General features: G+C 44.6%; 2 protein-coding genes across 2 annotated transcripts in view; one reads left to right on the top strand and one right to left on the bottom strand.

Annotated features, from left to right (window-relative positions):
• The window catches only part of mrpl11 (mitochondrial ribosomal protein L11), a 56,765-nt gene extending 45,503 nt beyond the window's left edge, over positions 1-11,262 (top strand). The window contains exons 3-6 of the mRNA XM_080465345.1: positions 1,273-1,368; positions 7,510-7,603; positions 8,170-8,329; positions 10,531-11,262. Coding sequence (XP_080321471.1) covers positions 1,273-1,368; positions 7,510-7,603; positions 8,170-8,329; positions 10,531-10,648 — 468 coding nt within the window. The 3' untranslated portion in view covers positions 10,649-11,262. The remainder of the gene's footprint in view (positions 1-1,272; positions 1,369-7,509; positions 7,604-8,169; positions 8,330-10,530) is intronic.
• A 4,097-nt stretch (positions 11,263-15,359) lies between these two features.
• Positions 15,360-19,173, bottom strand: npas4a (neuronal PAS domain protein 4a; the record flags this gene model as incomplete). The annotated part of the gene is made up of 8 exons (XM_080465335.1): positions 15,360-15,388; positions 15,496-17,243; positions 17,353-17,488; positions 17,643-17,752; positions 17,860-18,169; positions 18,266-18,368; positions 18,496-18,650; positions 18,999-19,173. The coding sequence occupies 8 exons, from the start codon at positions 19,171-19,173 to the stop codon at positions 15,360-15,362; spliced, it is 2,766 nt and encodes a 921-aa protein (XP_080321461.1).
• Positions 19,174-24,701: the final 5,528 nt, after the last annotated feature.

Below are 24,701 nucleotides of genomic sequence, written 5' to 3'. Positions count from 1 at the left end.
GGGAGGGAAGGGCACGGCTAGAAGGTAGTGAGGTTGACATGGGATTACTATTAATAAGTATGGAGGGAGGGGAAGGTAGAGCCTCGCGAGGGCTCCAGGGACGAAGCCGTGTTTCATTTCATTAGAGGAATATTGTAATTCAGATAGCACCCATCAGCTCGAACAATAACCAACTCCGACTCGCGTGTGATTCGTTAAAATATCAATCAGGCTGCTGTTATTGTGTTAGCGAATGCAAAAGAAATGCCAGGAAGTAATGAGTGGCACTTAATGAAGCGATGGACTTGTTGTGTAGATCGAACGGCTGATTAGCATTCATCAGGTGCTTTTGAAGCCTTTAGTCGAAGATGATGTTCAGAGACATTTCTGCTCTGTTGAGTTTAAACGAATGTCGCTCCCAGCCTGCCACTGGAGGATGTCTTAGGATGAGTGACTTTCCATCAGATCCAGTATTTGAATCTGTTCGTCTGACTGCACTGTGGCGTGGAGCAGTAGGACCTCACGTGTCCATTAAATTGTGCATACATTCCTCTTTTTCTCCCTTCATTTCGAAAATGAACATTTCAATCAGCGTGTTGCCGTTGGGAAGGACTGCGGGTGAAGGTCAGTTTGAATTTCAGCAGTAATAATTAGATTTTTTCAATTTTTTTTTTATTAGTATTTGCCACTGAATTCAGCTCCGAAGAGAAATGCTGCAAAAGAGCAGCGCTGGCCGGGTGTTGACTTAATGTCACCCATCCATTTTGCTTTCGCTCTGGTTGGCCTCGCAGGAGCTAGAAAATGGGAGCTCATTCATCACTGGGTTTCTGTGGCTCTGGGCACCAACATGCATTCAGTCATCGCTGGAGTGACGGACGTGCACACTCATAAACACTTTGTGTGGAACAACACCACAGCTGCACGCACACGCACACACTCACGGGCACATACATACACAGCCATGCGTTTTAGTGTGACTGTATCAGGTGTGAAGTGTAGAAAATGTCTCCCACAAAGTGTTCCACCAACTAAACAAGCCTGTCTGTTTATATAACGTATTTTGATCTATATATAGACAGAGATATATAGTGACACGCCTGTTCTCCAGATTTCTGATTGATTGACAGACTGCAGCCCCTGCATCTGTATTCTGGCAGCACACCGTGACATGAGTGAATGTTTTGTGAGCTCATACATTTTAACGCAAATCTCACACTATTTTCCCCGTGTTTATTTTTCCCTCTTTTTACCCCCCCCCCCCCCCCCCCCCCCCCCACACTTTTCTCATTTCAGAAAGGAATCCCCATCGGGCAGTTCTGCAAGGACTTCAATGAGAAAACCAAAGAGCTGAAGGAGGGGATCCCTCTTCCAGTTAAGATCCACGTCAAGGTGCGTCTGACGGGCTCGCCGTGGGTCTTTCTAACCCGTCCCTGACCTTCTACGCTAGGCACTCGTCCCTCCCACCATTGTGGTTAATTCCTCTCGCTGCATAACATTAGCAGAGCACTTCCATTATTCATAGTCTACCAACCAAGTAAGCCTTTCCATTTGCATTCATTAATGAAGCAATACCCAGAGGAACTTGCAGTCAAGAGGCATTAAGTGCATGCAAGAAATGTGAATCACTCAAAAAGAAGAGGTGAGTTTTTTTTTTATTATTATTATTATTTTACAGAACTCTGTATTGTTCGGCTTGTCGTACCTCCCGCCCAGCTTTTGTCCCGCCTCAGATCACGAGTTGTGTCTCCTCATCTGAAGAGAAGTGTGTTGTAATGAGCTTTATGATGTAAGGAGAGGAAGAAGCTTAATCCTTTTAACAGGCATGAATTTATTCTGACATGCAATATCCAGCAATAGCTCTGCCGTCACTGTCAGGAGCCGGCTGCTCTTCCTCACTGCCATCTGCTGGCTGCCTGTCGTCCTCCTCACTCGTTTCTGTGTGCAGTCCGTGTTTCATGTGTGGCGTGTGCATGCAACACGTTTCAGCCTCCGAGTCGGGCGACCCCCGACGAGCTTTCGGCTCAGCTTTTCATCTTGCTTTAAAGGAGCAGATTGACGTTTTGGACAATCTAATTTTTCACTTTCTTGCAGAGAGTCAGATGAGAAGATCGATTCCACTCCGGAGTCTGTTGGTTAAGTCGAGCCGGGAGGCAATTAGCTCAGCATAAAGACTGGAATCAGGGGGCCTGAGCTCGCCTGCTCGCCCACCTCCACCCAAAGTCATAAGAGTCAAACTGCCATGCAAATTGAAACCTAAACTTCTGTATTTATTTAACGCTATAGAAACCGATATGTATCTATATCCGTTAAGACTAATTACTGAGTTATTTTCTGTGGCTTATGAAACTTTAAACGACCTTGTGTCTTTTTAGTCTGAGCTCTTCTGTCACATTACGGCTGCAGCCAGATCACCGAGGTCCTCCACTGCTCTCAGTTTTTATATTCCCTGTGTGTCTCATAAAAGCACTGAAAAGGCGGCCCTGTTTTTTATGCGCCCACGTTGTGGAAGTTTCTGCTTCAGGAAATGAAAAGAATGAACTCTGTTGGTAATTTAAACAGGAAATTCTTCATCTCTCTCTCTCTCTCTGATTAATGTTTCAGTTTTTTGTCTTTAATGGTGCTGACTAATTTACATTAATTCGGCTGGTTTTAATTATAGCTGAGGTTGACTGGTTTGGTTAATAGTCAAATGTTTTTGTTCTATTTTGGTTTTTCACTGGGAAGCACTTTTCGTGTGTGCATGATAGATGATGTGATAAGACATGAAACAAGACCAGAGGGACTCAAAGTGCTTAAAATTCAAATACGTTTATAGTCGTGAGGAAAATATGAGTGTGATTGACCCAGTGAGCCACCATAGGAGACCCTGATACTTGCTGACACACGATCTTAAACATCTGGCTGTTGGTGTTGAGGCCAACATCCAAGGGAGGAATCCTAAGTGGTGTGTAGTTTGGGACTTTTCTCAAATTGATCTATGTTTTCACAATCCAGAATACAACACACACTAGTAGTTTGGTATTAGAGGGTGTACACCGGTAGATTGTTCTGACTTCCTTCTAAACAGTGGATGGAGCTTCTGCAACAGATTCACTCCTCGTGCAATCGGCCATGTACAAGACGAACTGTGTGAAAATCTCACTGTGTTGTTTTCACTTGTGGTGCAGTTGCCTGGTCCAGGATCAAAATCTGTTTTTGAGTCATTTTAGCATTTCAACAATATAGATGATTGTTTAAAACCACAGATTTCAGCTTTAATATTGTGTCTTTATCTTGAAAACAGCTGAGACTGATAAGGTTGAAGTAACTATAACAAATGTAATGGATATCCATCCTGTAGATATTGAGAGGTTTTACGTGATACAACAAAGACACAGACATTATCATCCAGTGTTTCCCCACAGAGGCGGAATTTGTTTAGTCTTTGGTTTCCACGAGGAGTTACATGCTGGCAGAATCAAGTAGTGGCCAGCAGGCTCACTTAAAAACGAATGCTTATCTACAAATTACACAAACAACATGTGGCAGGTTGATGAATATCGGTGTTTTTCTTAAACTTAGATTAGCTCTACTCCTGTTGTTCTTGTCTCTATTTTAACTAAAGAGCCCCACACACACTCACACTCACACAGACACACACACACACACACACACACACACACACACACACACACACACACACACACACACACACACACACACACACACACACACACACACACACACACAATTAACTGAGTGAGACAGATAAGTAGTTTTCCCACATTGTTGCACTGCTTCTTAAATCTGCTCTGACTCCTTCCCCCCTCTCCGACTTTGAAAAATCTAGTCGCCACACTAGATGTTTTTGTTTCATATAGAAACGCTAAGGCGCAAACAACAGCAGCACCTTGCAGTTTTTCAATCAACAGCTTTTCCATCTAAGAAAAACATGGTGTTGCCTCCGTCGAAAGGTCAGTACAGTCCGATAACACCACCCCGATGACAAATCACCGGCTCTGGTATCTTCTCAGCTCAGCCGACCCTTTATTGTCTGGTATTTGTTTTCTGTGACAGATAACAGATGATCTAAGGTAAACTTTCCCCTGATGATTTATCGATTGTTTTAGATGTCAGATTTTACTTAATAAAGGTCCTCGGACGGGGGGGAATGAATCAGAATTAAAAGGAAGAAAGGGTCACAGTAAGTCAGTGAGGCCGAAGATGAAGCTTTTGTTTTGGCTGTGAGGGAGGAGCTGGGGAGCAGATGTGCAGCGGCACCAAGTTAAACACGCAGGAGATAAACAAAGCAATGGAAAACACCTCATGTGGAAAGAAGCGCTCCCTCAACGTCAAAGATATTCATCATCCTCAAAGTCTTTACCGATGAATATCTCGTACTTAAAAATGTAATTCAACGTACTGGTTCTCCCGAGATAGAACTAAAGGGAGAGATGATCTGCAGCTCGTTGTTTTGGTCAGTGGCCTGCAGCTCTCCCGCTCCGCTTCACGCTCACCGCCGTTATTTTCTGCTACGGCAGATGGCCGCTCAGTGAAAATGCTCAGATGAAGCAGCTGAACACGACGTGCACAGTACAGAACAGCAGACTGTCAACGCGAGCAGGGCTCTGGTAAACAGTTGAGTATTTAACAGCTTCACGGCGGCTTGTTCCCAAAACGAGAACTTTTAACAGAGATTGATTATTGGACCCGAACGTATCAGGTGGAGAGAAACACGACTTCCAATCGATGAGGGTTTGGCTTTGGATCTGCTGGATGTGAACACACTTGGTTGGTTACAGGTTTAGAATAACGGCGTCATTTTGTTGAGCTGCAGTGACAGAAGGAAAACGGTACTTACATGATGATGGTTCATTTTTGATTATCAGTGATGGAAAAACACATAACAATACTCATTTATATTTGATTACTAATCATTTCTAAAATGTTGCTTTTACACAGAAAACAAATAGAAGGCAGTATTTCCTGATATAGAGGCAGAGAACATCCATGCAGCCGTCATACCGGCTTTATTCAGCTAAGTGCGGAACATTTCCCAGAAGACTAGGGGTGAAAATTGAGGAACTCTGACTTTCCCAAGCATCAGGCAGCAGACCAGAGGATCCACTTAAACCCCACCAAGGTCCTTAAAAAACATGCAAACTCCACGCCGAAATGCTCCAATATAGATCGTGCGGTTTTAGCAGCCTTTAATTTCAATACTGCTGCATAATCTCGAGTACGACAGGAAGATGACTCCACGCCAAAGTTCCAATCCACCTAAAACTGGTCAAAGTCATACGGCGTACAGCCGCCGTCCTGTTTAAACTAAAGTAGTGTTGTTCTGACTGTAAACTATTTTACCACTCTGCTGATGGAACAACTATCAGTGAAAGAGCTGGATGTTTCCTTCTAGAGGGGGTTGTGACACATAAACTATAATTAAAAAAAAATAAAAAATTGCACTTTAACTCGTCACAATAAAAACTTTAATTTATCTGTGTCTTCTGGACGTGTTATTAATAAACGGACTTCTTGCGTAATTATCTTTTTAGCACTTTAGTAGTTTAAACATTATAAGCATTTTTTCAGCTTTAAATTGTTTTGGGGTTTAATATTCAGAAATGCTCCAAGTCCTGTGAATCTGAGGCCCGAGCCACAATGTTCATGCTGGATTTTAATTTGCTGAAGATGTGTGGAGAGGTTTTGCTGAAGTCAGCTGGAAAAAAGCAAAACCTAATGAGTCACGTCTGTGTTTGAAGATCGTCCGGTAATTTAAGATATTACGGAGAGCCAGAAGCTGAGAAAAGTTAATCTGCTCCTTCATTAAAAGCAAATAGATGAATGTCACATGTGTCTAAAGGAGTTATTCTAATAAAAGGCTTGTGGAGACTTAAGAGATTGAACAGAGGCTCTGCTTTTAGCTGTGGAGGTGTCGAGTCAGGACGCCATTAATATCATATCACCGCCTGCACCCCTACGTTCATTCTCGCCTTATTCTATACATATTCATTATCTATGTTCACATCTGTTTATTTATTCTGATATTTGAGGGATAGAAACGCTTCCCATCTTCTTATTCACCCTGAACTCGCTCTCATGCCGCTTCCTAATGTTTCATCTGAAACCGTTTTTTAAACTCACTTTGTCCCCCGTTTGTGCATTAATATACATTCAGGTCACAGAGTTCAGTTTTATTATTTCATTTTCAACTGCTGGTGTTTGGAAAACCCCAGAAGGCAGTTTAAAAATACTTACAGTTGTTTTGCATGAAGGAAAGATGTTTAGCTTCACGTTCGTGATCAAAAACTCTGAAAACACGGGAAAAACTTTCTAAATGTTGGTTTTTTTTAAGCGGCAGCAGCAGCAGCAGCACCAGCAGGCTGAATATTTTATGATTTTTAATGATTTTGAAAATATCACCTGCACAGGAGTGAGTGTTTTTAAATGAGCGCCGAGATGATTTCCAAACGCCACGGGGTAATGATCCTCTCCCAGGCTCGCTTCGTGACTTGATGTGACGCCTTCAAGCTTCTCACGACTGAAACGGTTTATTTTTTTTCCTCTTAAATTCTGGAAATAATTTTGACTTGATTTTAAATTTCAATGGAGTTAATCTGCCATATTTGCGACTGTGAGTTTGTTGAAAGTATCAGACGAAGTAGTCGTTTTCATTAATATGACATTATGGTCCATTAAATACATAAGAAACATAAGAGCGTCATCAGGCGCTCTGATAGGCTCCCCCACATTGCAAACAAAATTATAAAACTTACAGCAGCAAGTCCCTGATGGATTTTACAGTCCTGATGGTTGATGAGGGGAAAACAAACAGCGACAGATTTCAGTGGAGAGACTCAAACTCATCTAATCGGGTTCAGATGGTGAACCTGCTTCATCCACTGTCCTCGACCATCATTTCATTGCCTTCCTGGAGGGTTTTGGGATCAATAAATCCATTTAATCCACGTAATTACAGAGTGCAGCCTCTTCAAGCTGTCGCTGGTTGAAGGTCAGAGTTCAGTTAAAGTAACAAGGTCATAAAGAAAGAACCTATATATGAAAAAAGTCAGGACCGAGATTAGATCTTTCATTTCAGGCGACAGTATTAACCGATGTGTTGCAGTGCCATGACGAGCAAAATAACTCAGTGGGTTCATCAGGTTCCATCATTACAGTTCTATGATGTTGTTGAACAGTCTGTCCACTTTCTGATTCTGTTGAGCTGCTTTCAAATGATAAAGAGAAAAGATCCTCCTCAGTCCAAACAAAACCACTTCACCTTTCAGTGCCAGCAGAGAGAGAACATGCAAACTCCCCCATAAAAACCCCTAATCCCAGATTGAACTGGGGATATTCTCACTTCTAACCACTTTCATAAACCCACAGAAGCGTTTAGGAGTAAACTCCTTTTCCAGCAGATCTTCACAATGTTGTTTGATGTCTCCATGGTAACGCCAGTCCTCATGCCCTCTTTTGAGGAGAGGATTTATCTGGACTTCCCCCCCCGGTCTCCTGGGTGTTAATTGAAATCTTCCTGCCTCTCTTCAGCCCGACAGAACTTACGACCTGAAGATCGGCCAGCCCACCGTGTCTTACTTCCTGAAGCAGGCGGCAGGCATCGCCAAAGGGGCCGGAAAGACAGGTGAGGAATGCTGCTGCTGCTGCTCTGGCGTCGGTTTCCCCCCGCTGAGCCCGTCCCACAATGGACACGCCTCTCTCTCTCCGCGGACTCCAGTTTGAGCTTTGCTCCTGATTGATGTTATATTCATGACGCGCGGGCCGAGGAACAGAGGAAGGACGTGATGTGTTGAGAAAAGAGAATTATGGATTTCTGCCTTTTATCCTCCGAGCTGTCTCCAGTTTGATTTCAGACTTTCACTCCTAATACTGCTGTTCCACCCTTCCCCGTCACACACACACACACACACACACACACACACACACACACACACACACACACACACACACACACACACACACACACACACACACACCTGCATGAACACTTTACCCTCACTGCTTAAAGGAAACTGCAGAATACACTTGCAGGTTTGTCCCTGTGCAGCTGATGCTGGTCACCACCACTGCACCAGCAAAACACAACCTGCTGCATGTGATGATGCTGCACCAGACTAAATGTGCAGTTGTTTTTAAGCAGCTTGTCTTTTTTTGCATTCACCTGGTGTCTCCTGCTTTTTGTGTGTGAAGGCCACGAGACGGCGGGGATAGTGTCGGTGAGAGCGGTCTATGAAATTGCGCAGGTGAAGGCCCAGGATGAATGCTTCAAACTGAGGGACGCTTCCATGGAGACGGTCGTCAAATGCATCATCGGCTCGGCCCGCTCGCTGGGCATAAAGGTCGTCAACGAGTAAGTTTTCAAACCTCATTTTATTCCTCTGAGGTACCTGAAAGAAAGCAAAACTGGAGAATCCTGGTGTTGGTGTTATCTGTGCACGGTGTCATGCCACCAAACGACCACTAGAGGCCAGTAACCTGAACAGCCTCGGTTCAAGGTGGAAAACATGTTGAAACCCAGGCCTGTACCCTTCACCAGGACCTCACATCGTCACAGGGCAGCGAGTGAAGCTGTGACATCCTCTGGAGTGTGTCAATAATTAAAGAGTATTTTACTCATTTAGGCTACATTTATCAGGTACATTAGAAAAGTTTTTTTTTATATAGCTGAAAAAACATAGTAAAATATTAAATAGTCTCATAATTTATCCATCACAGATAATTTCACATTGCTGTTGAAGTGTTTTTCATTTAAAATCATTAACTAAAATGCGATTTACCTTGATAATACAAAATATGTTTCACTCAAAGCTCTTTTGATCCATATATCATCCGTCTGCAGCTTCGTGGGAGTTTCTGCTGCGAGTTGCAATAATTACACGTCACCTCTTTGTCAGCTGCACACAAAACCTCCCCGATGACATAACAAGCTGGCAAACATGCAGAAACTCCCAGATCTTCAGTCTCACATGTTCACACGGTTAATATCCTGCTGAATCCTGCCGTTTAACCCAAACTTTGAAGTTTTGCACGCTGCGAAATAAAATAAAATATCCTCAAAGTCAGTATGCAAATCAAAACCTCTTTGATATCCGAGTGTACTGTTGGACTTCATAATGCAGCACAGGCAGACAGTAGAGGAGCGCCCTGCAGATGCCCCAAAAAAAATAAAAAAAACAATTATGGATTTTGGTTTCGAAAAAAAAGAAAAATCTTTCCAAACCCTGCAGCTGTCTGAGGCTGCAGTTTGATGGATGCTGAGCGGTGCTGCATAATGTCCCGTTTGTATAAGACATTTTTTTTTAATCTCTCGCTGCAACAGAGAAAAGCATTCACAGGCAATCGAGTCTTAAATTTTCCTCATCTGGATGGGAAAAGTTTGCACGTTTTGTTTTTGTAGTAAATCTGGTTTGAAGGTGACGCCACACACACACACACACACACACACACACACACACACACACACACACACACACACACACACACACACACACACACACACACACACACACACACACACACACACACACACACACACACACACACACCTGAATCAGACATCCAAACTAAAGGGTTCTCTCCTGCTCAATCTGTCTCCACTTGAGTTAATAATGTCGTACTTTACCAACAACCTCTTTCTCCTCCCGGTTTAAAAGGCAACATATCTTGCAGCCGCAGCGCACTCTGATTTATTGAGAGTTCTGTCGGTGGAGAAATTGATATTTTTGCCTGTTTTACAATGGATTTTAGCCTGGATGGTTGTTGTACGAAGCTGTATTGTATTGAGCCCAGGAAGAAGCCTTTCGCTCTTTGAATGCGAGTCGCTGAAACCAAAAACCGCTGAGAGTTAATGTTCCAGAAAGGTACAGGAAAATCTGCTGTTAAGTAGAATTTTCTACCATTAAATATCACCGGTTCCTCCCTGGAAGAGTGTTTTATTGCACTTTATCCTAATTTTGTGGCACTGTCTCTAAAGGAGAAATGTGATACTTTCTTTAATAGCTAAAGTTTTAAGATTTACTTACTAAAACATGCGTCACGCCCTTACTTTCGTAGCAGGCTTTTATTTTGGGATAACTACTCAACTTGACCGATGCAACATAATCCGTTGTAGATAAAACACAACTTTAAACAAAGCTTGCCTGCTCTGCCTCGTGATGGCCCCTGAAACACTAATGAATCATAAATAATAAAAAAGAAGAACATGAAGTTAAGATCCTAAACTCTCACCCCGCCGACTGAACTTTACATTATTTCCAGTTTTGTTCAGACACTCTAAGTTTTGAAATGTGTTCAGTAGCTGTTTATTTTGATAGATAGATAGATAGATAGATAGATAGATAGATAGATAGATAGATAGATAGATAGATAGATAGATAGATAGATACTCTCTTTGTTCTTATTTCCACTTAAAGTATGTGGAACTTTTTCAGTTTTATTTTTGGTTTAAATCAACCCTCCCAAAGAAAATCCCTTTTTTTTTTTTTTCAAAATCCTTGTTTGTATTGATTTATTGTGCTGTTGATGTTATCCACATCTCTTCCTCTTCCTCAGTCTACAGGCGGATGAGTACAGGGTCTTCCTGGAGCAGCGGGAGGAGAAGTTGAAAGTGGACGCTGCAGCGGCGGCAGCCGCCGCCGCCGCCGAAGCTGCGTCAGCAAAAAAGAAATAAATGTCATTCCGGTTCATAGTGACTTTATACATGTTTCACATTCATGCAAAAAAACAAACAAAAAAACAAACTGTTAATGTGTGTCAGAGCCCAATAAACATCTAGTTGTTACATAAACTTTGTTTTCATTGTGATCTGATCCTCATTTCAAATTCTCTGATTTCAGCTTCAACATCGACGACAAAATCAGACACTTAGAATTAGGAAATATTTATGAACCTGAGAGACTGAGTCCCTCGAAGGAGAACAGATGAAAATGTAATTGCTCTGTCTGGGAAGGATTTGTATCTTCACTCTCTTTGATGTTACTATCTATTATTAATACTTCTGGAAGCGGTTTTGGCGTTTTGACAGATCGTGCAGATGGTTTTTCCTGCACGTTTCACGCAGTTTCTATCAGACTGGGATCTGAAGGGTTTGGCACATCAATTATTGCGGAAACCAGGACGACTTAAGGCACTACAAACATTCTATCTCGCTGTTTCTTGAGGTAATGTGATCTTATCTTGTCACCCCACACATTAGGAAAATTGATGAGCATTAACGGTTTAAAATCTTAATTTTTTTTTGGTTTGTTTCATGTACTGCCTGAAAATATGAGCGCTGATGGAACTATTCATGTGTTTATGAGATCTAAATCATCAATCAAGCAAAAACTACAAGTACTGACCCTCTGAAACATTTTAGCATACTCTGGGTTAAAAGTTCTTTAAGATAAATTATTACAGAGGACATATTGGGCTTTTGTTGTGACGGGTAATAAACTGTCAAATCAACTCAAAACTATGGGAAAAGAAATCACGAATGTGGATATCAACTTTGAATAATGTAAATAATCAAAGCACCTTTACTTAAAAGGGGGAAGTAGCTTTGCTTTTTGACTTCTACACCTCAGATCTTGCAAATCTGTAAGTGAATGGTGCAGTTTTTGATTAATGAAAACAAAATGCACCTCATGCGCCAATAATTAAAAAAAATAGTAAATTATGTGGTTGTTGCCAGGAAGAGGGAAAGTTATGGGACTGCTGCCTCCTGGTGGACAACAGGAGTAGAGCTCTATTAGGAAAGAAGAATGAAAACTGAACATTTGTCACCCAGGTTGTATTTAATAATCGATAAAGATGGGGCAGATGTACAGGAGTGATACGAAGGTCAACAGAACCAGCCAAGCATACATTATTTTATACAGAATACTGCAGAATTACTTTATTCTAACTTTAAGTTCATGGCTGTAAACAAAGAACCTATATAAATACACCTTTTTCTGTTTCTGCATATTATATACCAGAAGTCATGCGCATTGAAAGCAGGAAACAGATCAACTTTATTATTCCTATGGAGGTGAGAATAACTTCCAGGTGTCGAGATCTTTAATCAAAATTATCTCCGTTTCTCTTTAGCTGCTGGGATTATTGCAGTATGATGATGTCTGAACTCTAAAGGACTAAAGGAGCGTTTTCAAGTACTTCTGCTCATCGGCAACGTGTTGGTAAAATGACTGAGCATGAATGAAAATTTTAAAGAGGCACTGCCTCTCTGAAGTACGGGCGAGCAAAGGCTCACCAATCTGTGAATGACTCACTATGACAATAAATCGCACTATTTACAAAAAGTTCCTGCGGACCGTTTACGTTCGGACCAAGAGAAACTCACTCAAACACAGAGAGAGAACATGTAAACTCCAAACCACTATGCCATCCCTGACCACATGCTTCTGCTTCAGACGTGGGTATTAAACATTCAGTGCAACAATTCCAGCTTTGCAAAAGAAATTAATAAATACTTTTCTCAGCTGAATGAATGTTGTTACACAGTACTGTGTGATAAAATACTACATCCCCTTCTCATAGAAAGTCTCTGCAGACAATAAGTCGACTTATGGACAGCAGGTTTGTTGTGATTATATCCTCCAGTGTTGTTGGCCTTTGTTTCAAAAACTTCTCTGAGAGGTGATAAATCACCATTACATGCTTCTATGTACTGCTTTCATAATATGCATGAACTTTTTCCATTTCCCACACATTTCTCCCAGAAGACCCCATCCCTGACTCTCTGTGAGAAGTGTATTTGCAGCACTCGCTTTCGCCAGAAGATAGCAGCAGTCAGTTGTGCAGCTTCCTCTCTGCACATCTCAGTTCGATCAGCAGCACTGCAGCAGGTAGTGATGAAACATTGTGTTCGCTTTGCGGAGACATACTATGAATGTTTGGGACGCTTCTTCATCATTTGTGGTTATTTGTCTTTCTATGGATGTCCCTGTATCACATAATAAGATCTCGCTGATGAGATTTGACCAACATTCCCCCGTTAAACCAGGTTTCTGTCGTTTATTCTTCATGATTTACAGGAAACAGCCTTTCAGTCGTATTCGGTTTCTCCTCTCTGATTTTTGGTCACTGTGTCGGGATGGAGCGTCATTTTGTCCCACGTCGCTCTTTACTGTACCTCTAATTTTAGCCTCCTCTTGCTCCTTCTTTGTCTCCCCTGCTTCTCCAGCCCTCCCCTCCCTGATCCTTCTGAATAGAGGCTGAGAATAGATGGGAGGCTGTTTCAGGCAGCGCTCTCGAGCAGGAATGCCTATATATGGAGTCGAAGGTACATCAGTGAATGTGGGCTACTGTGATTTGTAAAAAAAAAAAAAGGGGGGGGGGGTCATATGCCTACTATTATGTGTGTGTGTGTGTGTGTGTGTGTGTGTGTGTGTGTGTGTGTGTGTGTGTGTGTGTGTGCATCATCTTAAGTGGGAGGCCGGCTCTGTGTGCGCCTCCCCACACGCAAAAACCTTGATGCCAAGTGTGTGCGTCAGTCTGAGTCAGATAGTGTCTCATTCTGTCTCGTCATGCGTGTGCGTCAGTGCTGTTGCTGAGCGAAACTCGCTCCAGGGGAAGAAATGGAGGAGAGTGAAGGGGAGGGAGGAACAGAGGCAGGGATGATGATGATGATGATGATGATGAGGCTGAGGGAGGAATGAGGGGCTTGACTATGACGACACGAATGCATCAGCAGCATTAAGTGCACTTTAATATAAATGCATTTGTATGACAACCAAATACACTTATAAGCATCACAATAGAACACTGGTCCACAATGTCCATTCTGCAATAGGTAAGATGTTAGAATATATTCCATCTTATGCAATAAAAATCTCTTTCTCGTATGTACAGACCAATAACGTTTTCATACAAATGTACAAATGTGTACAACCTTTCTGAAAAGAGCATATGCCTATATCCACAGACATAATGCATATGCATTAACATCGTTTTCAAATATCACACGTACAGTAATATAATTTTACACATGTATATTAACTTAGCCTTGAATAGCTAGAACGTAGGAATCAATCCTTTACTTGACCGTAGACAACTCTACGTGAGCATGTCGACACCATGGGAATTGTACCATTCTCAACCCGTGTCGCTTGGTAACTGAATAGAAATAGCACCCCTTCCCTATTTTCATTTTTTTAAAACAAAACTTTTTGAATTCTAACCCCTCTCAAAAAAGAAGAATCGCTCATTCACATAGTCAATTGTGCCTCACTACACCGCGCCCCAGTGGAGCCACGATGCAACTGTCCATGTCGAATGGACAATGATAAAGAGTTCAGAGTTCAGCAGGTCAGGGCCGTTTCAGGCACACAGGAGCCGCTATAAGCTGCCAGCATTGCAAATATTGATGCTGCAAGGATATCCAGCCGACTGCCCTCAGGCCAGCAGGGACCTGAAGAGCCCACATTCAGAGTCTAATGTACAGTACGACGTAGCATTCTGGGATGATCGGAGCCCCGGCAGACTTCCAGACGATCTCTTGTTTGGCGTAAAATCAATGGACACCGTCGACATTCTTGTGCCGGGTTCTCCTCACATGTTGTCTTTTTTTTTTTTTTTTCTTTTCTTTTTTTTTCTTTTTGATTGCACATCACATTGATACACAAAGATTTCAGATGGAGAGATAAATATGAAATGTTAAAGGTCTGGAGTCGCAAACTCAAAGCTCAAAGTATCTCAGGTTTAGTTGAATACTGTTTGTAGGTTTTGATGTTGCCTTGAAGGCTCGGAGATTAAGTGCTTTCAATCCAGAGCTGGAGCGGCTCTGAGAACTGGACAGAAGATTTCAGGTGAGAAATCTTTTGATGTACTGATAGTGGTCATCCTAAGGATGTATAAATTTGTAAACATTTGACTCCCGATACATTTGAGGTTTGCGTTTGCGTTGCTGCATGTCAGGCAAAAAGTGCTATAATTCATCTCCCTATATTGAAATAGCAAGGAATGTCATTTCTTTTCTTTTTTTTTTTGTTCACAACAGATTTTTTGTTTTTTTTTCACTACGAGTGAATACAAATGCGCGTCTGGAAGTTAAAGAGCGCTTAGAAGTTCAGAGAAGTTTCTCTGTCTGATCATATCTGAAGCTCATGTAACAGAAAAGCTGGGACGCCACATGGACTCAGAACCCAGTCAGTTGTGGGTCCATGCAGTTGCACCATCATGTCAATGTTGCACCAGTTTTGTAGTAGTATACAGATTAATGACTGAACAAAAATATAAAGCCAATCTTTGTTCTGAGGAGACACGTAGGAGTTAAAGTCCTTAAGTTGTATATACATTATGTATATTTATACACTTAATCATTTTTTACTTTTCAGTAAAAGGGGCTCCACAAAATATGACAATATGCCATACTTAATGAAGTAAGTCACAGACTTATTTTAGAACGGAGGAACACTTCCACTCCCATCTGAAAGACACAAAAAAGAAAGGAGAGAAAGAAAGAGGTTAGTCACGGATTTCTCAATCAGTCATTCATCAGATTTTTTTTTCCAATAACAAATGTCAGATTCTCACCTTTGTGGAAGCACTGTGGCGATGGATGACATTGGAGTTGATACAACTCAGGTTGTTGCCCTAAGCCAGGGGCGATCGAGGCACCTGCCCCAAACATGGGTTCCAGGACGGCCAGTTCCTCCAGGAGGGACTGAGTGCAAGACACGGCGGGCGTGGGCGTGGCGATTGGCGTGGCGGGGCTTGGGGAGGCAGTGAGGATGAGGGGAGGGGAGGCCGGGATGGAGGAACAGGAGGACACAGGAGATGACACCACCTCAATCTCCATTGCTTCCTCTGCCAGCCCCTCCCCTTCCGCCTTTACCCCGGCCTCAGTCGCCACGGTCGCCCCGCACCCTGCCATGGAGTTACATTGCGCCGATTGGACGCTACAGACGTGGCCCACTCCCTCAAACTGGGAGGGTTGGCGCCAGCACACTGGGGTCAGAGGAGAGGTTGGACTGGTGGGATTGGGCGTAGGGGAGGGCGAGGGCGATGAGAGGTCGGGGGACTGTGAAGGAGCGAGGTCGTCTTGGAGAAGGGTTTCTAGGATGCTCTCTTCAAACAGAGAATCATCATCATCAAGGAAAAGTGGAATGTCCAAACCTCTCCATGTCTTGATGGGATAAAACTCCCTCAGCATGTGGACTGAATCAGCAGCATCCATTGCTGGAGACATGAAGGGGGAGGGAGGGGAAGGGGAGGGGGAGATGGAAGGAGGGGAGAATTTGGACAAGAGTGGATCAAGGTAGAATCCCTCTGCCAGTGAGCTAATGTGTTGGGCTAAGAGGGATATTTCTGCCATTTCCTTCTCCCTCTCCAGGGAGAAGAAGGAAAGGCAGGGCTGTTTACCGGGTGATGCCTCAGGTGTGAGGAGGCCTTCGGGGGGATACTGGAGGGGTCCGAGTGGCACATCGACATACAGTGGACCCCGCACCTCAGGCAGGGTCATCACCGTGCAGTCCCCGTCTCCAGGGCTGTCGGGTGTAGGGGGCAGTTTCTCGTACAGGGAGCCACTGCAGGGCTCGACGGGGAAGAGCAGGTCAGGAAGTGCGATCGGGAGCTTGGTGGAGAGGGTGGTGGGGGGAGTGGGGCTGGAGGTGGTGGTCGGTGGGGCTGTGGAGGACGCCGAGGGGGCCAAAGAGGTGGTGGCTGTGGCAGTCGTTGCAGAGGGCGGAGGAGTTGTGGTGCCGGTCGGGTCGAAGCTGAAGAGCGGTTCACCGAATGGGAAGCTGGCACCAACAATCTGGGGGGTGTACGGGGGAGTGCACACAAACTCTTTGGTCTGCTGAGCTTGTGAAGTGGGCACAGGGGGGAGAGGCAGGGGGAGAGCTGGCAGTGGAGGATCAAGCTGGAAAGAGGGCGGCAGGAGGATGTTCTGGGTTAAAAAGTCTAAGTCTGCTACTGTTTCAACAGTGACCGGAGTGGGGGAGGAGGCAGCTGAAGGGGTTTCAGTGGGATGCTGCTGAAAGAAGCTTTCCTCCTCCAGAGAAGAGATGCTGGAGCGAGGGTCACCCTCCAGCTGCATGGGCTCGGTGGTGGAGCTTCCCGGTTCATCGGAGGAGCCGACGCTGCAGCCGGCGGTGCTGAAGTCAAAGGACTGGGCTGACAAGCCGCTGCTGCCTGGGGTGAAGACCTGGTCTGGGCTGGACAGGGTGTCTGGGGACTGGAGGCTCAGGCCTTCCTGCTGGGAGGTGCCTGTATTCAGGACCAGTGTCAGCTGGGTCTGCTCTGAGCTGAGTTGTTGACGCACTGACCAGGCCTCAGAATCACTAAAGGAGAAATAAGGAGAGTTAAACTTTGTTGGAATTAAATTTTTGTTGCGATTTGCAAAATCTTTGAATGGAGTGATGTGAGGTTTGAAGAGGAGCCAGGACATACCTGATGATGTAATTGTTGCTGCTGATGGGGATTTCTCCAGGCTGCAGTTGAAGCACCATATAAAGCCAGACCCACGACTGATCCTCAGCCTGCACTCGCACCACCATTTCAGCTCTGCCCTCTCCTCCTTCTCTCACTGTGGAACGACAGCACAAGTTGGCATGAGTGTGTAATCCTGTTAATCATCGTAGTGTTCTTCACTGTGTGGATGTGTCAGCGGGCACAATGTGTGTAATCGTGTGGGCACGGATTGGTTGTAACTGGGAGGTATGTGTGAAGAGTACACTTACAGAGGCTACGATGCTGAGCAGAGGCATGTGACAGATCCTGTGGGTGGAGGAGGCCGTACCAGGAGCGAGAGCGCAAAGCTGTCACATCAAAGCCCAGATAGGCGCTCACACTGCAGGGAAGAGTGGGTGGTGATGAGTTACTGGGATAATACTTCAACCACTGCAGTTATACACAAACTAAAATTGGGGGGGGGGGGGGGGGGGGGGGAGTTCTCACCTGTCCTGTGCTGTCTGCAGCCTCATGTCCCGACCGTGCTGAGAGTGGAAACAGGCCAGGAACAAGTTGGTCTCGGTCAGAGGGGGGGCGGAGGTGGACTCCCGCTCTGCCCCGGGGCTGGAGCGGGTCGGGTGGGGCTCCAGAGGGGAGCAGAAGCACACCCACACTGGGTTGGAGGTCCAGTATGACCCGGTGGCGGCGGAAGTGGAGGGAGGAGAGAGGCAGCGGGCTCGGATCAGAACCAGTTTGTTTCCGGCACTCTGTCTGCGCACGGACTTGGAGGTGTTAAAGTGACAGCGAAAAAGACGATCTGTGGAAGAGAGAGAAAAAACATCGGCTTGTTATATATCAATACATTGTCATAGAAAGTTCGACATAAACTTGTGAAAACATCTTTGCTTCTTACCCATCTCGAGTGACGTGGAGGTTGACAGGTTGTTTCTCATGATGAAGTGATCGGAGGCGTCGATGATATCATACACGCTGTCCCCCTGCGCAACAAGATCCACCTAAAAAAAAAAAAACGACAAGAAAAAATGCGATTTACCCAAAAAATTAAGACATGAACGCGCCTTTTTTTTTTTTTTTGGGGGGGGGGGCAAACAGCAGATGCGTCATTTTGTGGCGTGGACTCACCATAGAGTGTCCGAGGTGCTCGGAGACGCTGTCTGACAGGTACAGGAGCTTCCCCTCCCCGGTCAGCAGCATCAGGAAGCCCGGCAGCGCCTGCACCAACTCCGACAGTTCGTGAAACGACAGAAACTCTGCCCTCTCCTCGGCAGTCCCCACTTCTAGAGGAAAAAATAAAGAGAAAAACACCACAAATGTGTTAATAAACCTGCATCTGATAAGAAAGAACACGGTGTATCTGATCTCCGCAGTGGGTTTCAGCACCAGAGACAGCGACACGACTCTCACGGCGTAAAAGCATTTCAGCACCACGGACAGAGACAGAAATCACCGATCGGACGCTTTAAACAGATTAATTTCTAATCTGCAGCCAGACAATGTGTTAAATCTAGTCCTAAAATCAGATTCATAACGATTCAAGCGCCCGCAGCGCCGCTCGAACACTTGTTGATCGCAGTGCGATCACGCAGCAGCGGATTCATCAACAGGTCGCTGGTGTTCAGTCTTACCTTGAGTGAAAAAGACGGATTTCCTGGTGTACATGCAGGCGAGGGACATGATGTGCAGGTACGAGAGCCGCGCTTTATCTGCTTCAGAGATGGGCAACAAGTCCTTCAGGTTCCGGATCTCGGCGTTGATCTGGTCCCGTCGAGCCTTGGATGCGCCTTTGGTGGAGCGGTACATTGTGGCTGGTGCGCTGCGGTGAGCTGCGGGGAATTCCTCCGGTTGTAAGTTGGAGAGCTGCGAGCGGAGTGCCGCTGATCGTCGAGCCTCGGCCGAAGAGCCCTGTCTCCGAGGTGTGCTGAGGGACAGGTGGTCAGAAGTGGAAGAGTCGTGTTATTGGACTTTCATCTCAGCTGGTGTTGTTTTCCAGAGCAAGGTTCTGAAAACCTCCTCCTGTCCGTTCTCCGTCAGCCGTAGCTCCTCCACCGCGTCCAGCTCGGATGCTGGATCCGTGTCCCTCCTTTCGGAGTGCAGGTGAATCGGCGGCTGTGGTCGCCGTCTCTCGCTCGCAGGTCCGGAACCCGTAAATCTGGTTGAGGGACTCTGCTCGCCGGTCACTTATATAGCCTGGGACTCCGCCGGAGCAGGGGGGGTCCCGACGCACCAACACCGACGTAAAACGGAGGGAGGGGGTGGAGAAGGAGGGGGGGGGGGCCGGGGAGGGATGGATATGTCTCATATCAGTGCTGGTGATGGTGAGAGTCTCCCCCCCTCCCTCTCGCGCGCCCTCTCCTCTCGGTGACTCTGCTCCGACGTCAGCTCTTCCCTCTACTCGGCGATGACGTCGGGCAGAAATCGGGAGCTCCGGCGACGCAAAAAGCCCGATTTGGACAAAACCGAGTAAGGGGCGGGGCAAGCGTAAAACGTAAACGGAGTCACCGGACTCCGGTGTATTGGAGGAGGAGGGGGTGTGTGGATGGGGGGATGGGATGGAGAGGCTGGGCTGCATACGAACGAGGTTTCTGTGTTTATAGGCTACGTCTGGCACCTGAGGAAGGCTGTACCCGTCACTGCCTGTTTGCCCAGGACCTGTCAGTAAACACGACAGGTGCTCTTTTAGGTGCGATTCTAACATTCATTTAGAGCCACATTTACTCTGTCAACCTGTGAAAGGTGCGATGGAGACTGATGCTGGAGGAAAGCTGCCCGGTCACCGAGCTGCGGTGGCAGGAGGCGGACACGGAGGCTGGGGCGCACCGCTCCGGCGCTCCATCGCCTTTTATCAACCTCTGAGCAGCTTTAAATCCATAAGCCTACACTGATCACCCCCGTTTCTGTGTCGGTTGGATACTGATACTACGCCTGCATCCATCTTTTAGCGCAATTTTAGATTCGCCTCTTTAGATTTCCTCTGCGTGTTTATATCTGATTTGCATTGTGTGACTCACCCCAGAGACACATTTCCCCCTTTTCACGATCCGCTGTGGTGCAGAGTAGTATGTTTGTCAAAAAAAGGCAAAGATATTCATTCAGATTTTTTTTTTGGTGGCAATTTTCATTCGGGCTATAGTATAGTATAAATTATGGATTGCAAACTCTTACTAAGTTAAACAAATACATAATTACTTTTTAATGATATGCCTTCATCACATAATGGTAAATAATACAATGACACATCACTACTGTGGTATTCTTTCATGTGTTTTCATTTTTTCTTAAATCTTGTAATATACATCACCAAAATCTCAATGAAGAGTCATTTTAATGAATGGCATTCATGAATAATTTGTAGCGCGCGCAAACACCAGCCGGGATTGCGCAACCAGCAAGCCAGTCTCGGGTCTCACGTGAGCTACGCGCTGCTGTTTCTAAAAATAGATCTCACCGGTGACCGCCGAGGACTGGGAGGCGCGCCCCCGCATCCAGCTCCCGTCCTCCTATTTATAGAGAGAATACTTTGAGCCCCCCAGAATAGACCCTGTCGTGTGTACACACACACACACACACACACACACACACACACACACACACACACACACACACACACACAGACACAGACACAGACACACACAGACACGCGCGCGCTCACGCTTTCAATCAGAAAAAAAACACCTCTGACGCTAGTTTTATTCCCCAGACTGCCATTTCCATTCTTATTTTGCAGTGAATGGACGGGGTAAAAATATTCTGCCCATTTTCTTGTCAGAAGAAAATTACAAAAAGGTGATTGATACTAGATCTCCTTTGGTTGGAGCCTGTGTGCAGCGACAGATCATATTTTCTTTTGAAGGCTTTGTTTACTTCCATACTATAAAACAATGCAAGTGAGTGTAACGTCCTCTTGAGCAAACCATACAAGATGGAACTTGACTGAGGGATCTTTTGTTTTCCAGATCTAAATGTTGTTGTCTTTATCCAGATAAAAAGAGATGGAGGAGGAGTCAACAGGACAAGGCACATTTAGTAAACAATATTGATTGCTTTGCACCACTTGTTTATCTACTGTGGCATAATTCAATATGCAGAGTGTGTAACAGAGATAAAATCCCATGTTTTCTTCTGTGTGCGTGTGTGTGTGTGTGTGTGTGTGTGTCTGTGTGTGTGTGTGTGTGTGTGTGTGTGTGTGTGTGTGTGTGTCTGTGTCTGTGTGTGTGTGTGTGTGTGTGTGTGTGTGTGTGTGTGTGTGTGTGTGTGTGTGTGTGTGTGTGTGTGTGTGTGTGTGTGTGTGTGTGTGTGTGTGTGTGTGTGTGTGTGTGTGTGTGTGTGTGTGTGTGTGTGTGTGTGTGTGTGTGTGTGTGTGTGTCCTGGCCGGTCAGGTGCTTGCAGGTCTGCTTCTTGCCTTTCTCTTTCCGGATGACTCAGCCTCATCTGCTTCCATTTCTTTTATCTCCATCGCTGGTTCTGGTTCGGTGATGGCCTGAAGATGCCAAATTGTTACCGGATAATATGTGAAGAATTCACCGCCCTTCTATGGAAATATGCCTAAATGAGCGAGTTGTTTCCCTCTGTGACCACATTTTATCTGCATGGCTTTAATTTGCCTTCGAAGCCCCCTGAAGCAGTACAAATGAGAGATACGTGTTTGTCATCTCTGCTGCACATCACATGGGTGAGCTGGCCCCAGAGCAGAGAGACAATACATCACCAGTCTGTTGCTAAAGTGGGGACCATAATACGTCAGGACAGAGACATCAGTTTTCCTTTTGGCTGTTCTGGATGTAGCGTCACTTCTGTTCCCTCGTGCAGTTCACTCCGACAATAGATGGGATTATCTATTATACAAAACTTAAAAAAAACAAAAAAATAATTTATTTTTAAATCGACTTCGTCATGCTTAAAGTGGAGTTGTTATCCGTTTTCAATACTAATATTTCCCAGTAGATCACCTTCATTCTCCTGTGGAACTGAAACAGTTGAAGCCGCCATAATGACAAACATTTGTTCTTTTCCTTCGTGTCTACCTGAACCACTGTTTGTTCTCGACCGTCTCATGATGTCAGTAAACACACATTCTTGCTCAGACATTTACCGTTCTTATTTGTGCCTTCAATCTTTAGTCTATTTCCGATGGTTTTACCTGCTGTACTATTGCCTTAACAGGATTTAACATAAAACTCAATTCCACATACCTGCACTTGTGTAGTAAAACCCAAATTCCAAAAAGGTTAGGGCGATGGATATGTTTTAGATAAAAAAAAACAGCAAGAACCAAATACTCGCATTGTATTCACTATTGTACTATTGCATACACACATTGCATTCACTGTGTTTTCATAGTTTTCGCCCCCGCAGTCCAAAAACATGCATTTGAGGCCAATTGGTGAAGCTAAATTGGACCCTGGGATCAGGTTCAGCCCCCTGCTTGCCTTGGTTGATGGATCCAGAGGCGTCTCAGTGGAGCAGCGGTAGGTACTCTCAGAGCTCAACGTGAAAACGCTGCTTTGGTTCTGTCTCTAGACGCCCTGGGCCGAAGACATGCATGTCAGTTTAACTGCCGGCTCCAAAACGGCCGTACGTGATCGTCTCTCCGCGCGTTGCCAACATGGACTGCATGGCAACGTGTTCTGAATCGTAGCCTGCCTCTCATACGTGAATGTGACCGTCAGTCTTCAGAAGAAGTGAAACCCAATTACTTGGTTTCTATACATCGAGGCATGTTTCTTTTCTTTCTCCTGGAAGATATATACCCTGCATCTCAACACGGTTACAGAATATAAAGTAGATGGCTTGAATCTTTACAAGTGTCTATACTGTGGCTATTTTTAGCGGCGTTGTACCTTTTATAATCAAGGCCAGTATCAGCATCACCAGGCAACAAAGCTGAAGGTTCAGTAGAAGATAAAGTGATGATTTATTTTTTTGCAGATTCCCATTTACGTGCAATATAGTGAGATATAGCCTAGAATGATAATTTAAAAAAACAACAACTTTACAGCAGAGTTTTATATATTCCATAAAAATGTTTCAAACCACCCTTTAATTTAACCATATAAGGAACATGTAGCACAGATTCCTGCAGTTCTTAAAGGGATTTCGTGGATACACGGTCAGGTAGATTTAAAATGCATCCAAACCTGTGCAGATCTAAAGCCACCACAGGCAATAGCTGTAGAAAACATCTCTATAGCAACTGACACTCTTCGCTCAACAGCGCACACTGGTGCACCATTAGTACAGAGCATTACGGCGGCATTTGGCAGGAATAAACCCGCATGGCTTCAGTCGTACTGAAGGCTTCTCCCATCTCGGCTGTAAGAAGGTTTTTTATTATACTGAAATGCAATACTTTTGTGTCTCAAGCTGCGTTTTGGAGCAACAAACTGTCATCTACAGTTTCCTCATCACAATCTCCAGATTTATCATTATCTGTGTTCATTTTAGTCCAACAATCATGCAATTTATCTCAAAATTACCCTGGTTTTTTTTTCATATTTTAAGCTTTCATAAAGTGATGAAAGGTTCTTCGCTGGTTGTACTCTGTGAAACGTCTCGCTGAATCGTTCCGGCATCTTGGCGTCATTAGTGAGTAAAACTCTCAAATTCTGCATAATTATTTCAGAGTTCCTCTTTTCTTTAAAATGCAATTATGCAGACGAAACATTTAAGTGTGCTGCATCATTAACTAGGCAATAAGCACGTTTGTGGCTCTGTCTCCTGTTTGACACCAGCAGGGTAAACATTACCAGGCAACGTTCTTCATTTCTCCAAAGGAACGATAGACTTTTAAATGATTTTCACCAACTTTGATTCTCGACACCACAGATTATTCAGATTGCTATTAAGCTGTCGTTCTTCTCATTGATGATCACAGTTTTCCATAAACACAAAAAGACGCACCCACCCAATTTAAAAAGAAAAACAAAGGTTGGAGTTATGTGATCCACCTGAATGCATCCATAAAAATAAAAATAAAAATCCATAAGTTAGTCGTGACATGGTTTAAGCAGCAGAGTTCATAGTGTGTGAAAAAAGCAGCGGCTTATAGTCTGGATATTACAGTGCTGATATCGTTACCCTACTGCATTACCACTAAAAACGTGTCTCGCTTATACAGTTTAGCTTCAGCCACTCTACATTGCCTTTGTCCTCCTCACCACCACCACTAGAGGTCACTAAAAACCTTCCTTTTTGGTTCTGAACATCAAATCAATCAAATCAAAAACTGCCACTTTGAGATCAAACAATCAAATCCTATGAGTATTCAGTGCACCATTAGAGAATATACATTTTCTCAAGGATTTCAACCTTCAAACTCAGAGGAAAGGTCC

This window comes from Lipophrys pholis (assembly GCF_963383615.2).
Source record: "Lipophrys pholis genome assembly, chromosome: 6".
Lineage (NCBI taxonomy): Eukaryota > Metazoa > Chordata > Actinopteri > Blenniiformes > Blenniidae > Lipophrys > Lipophrys pholis.
This window is presented reverse-complemented; position numbering and strand designations above follow the sequence as displayed.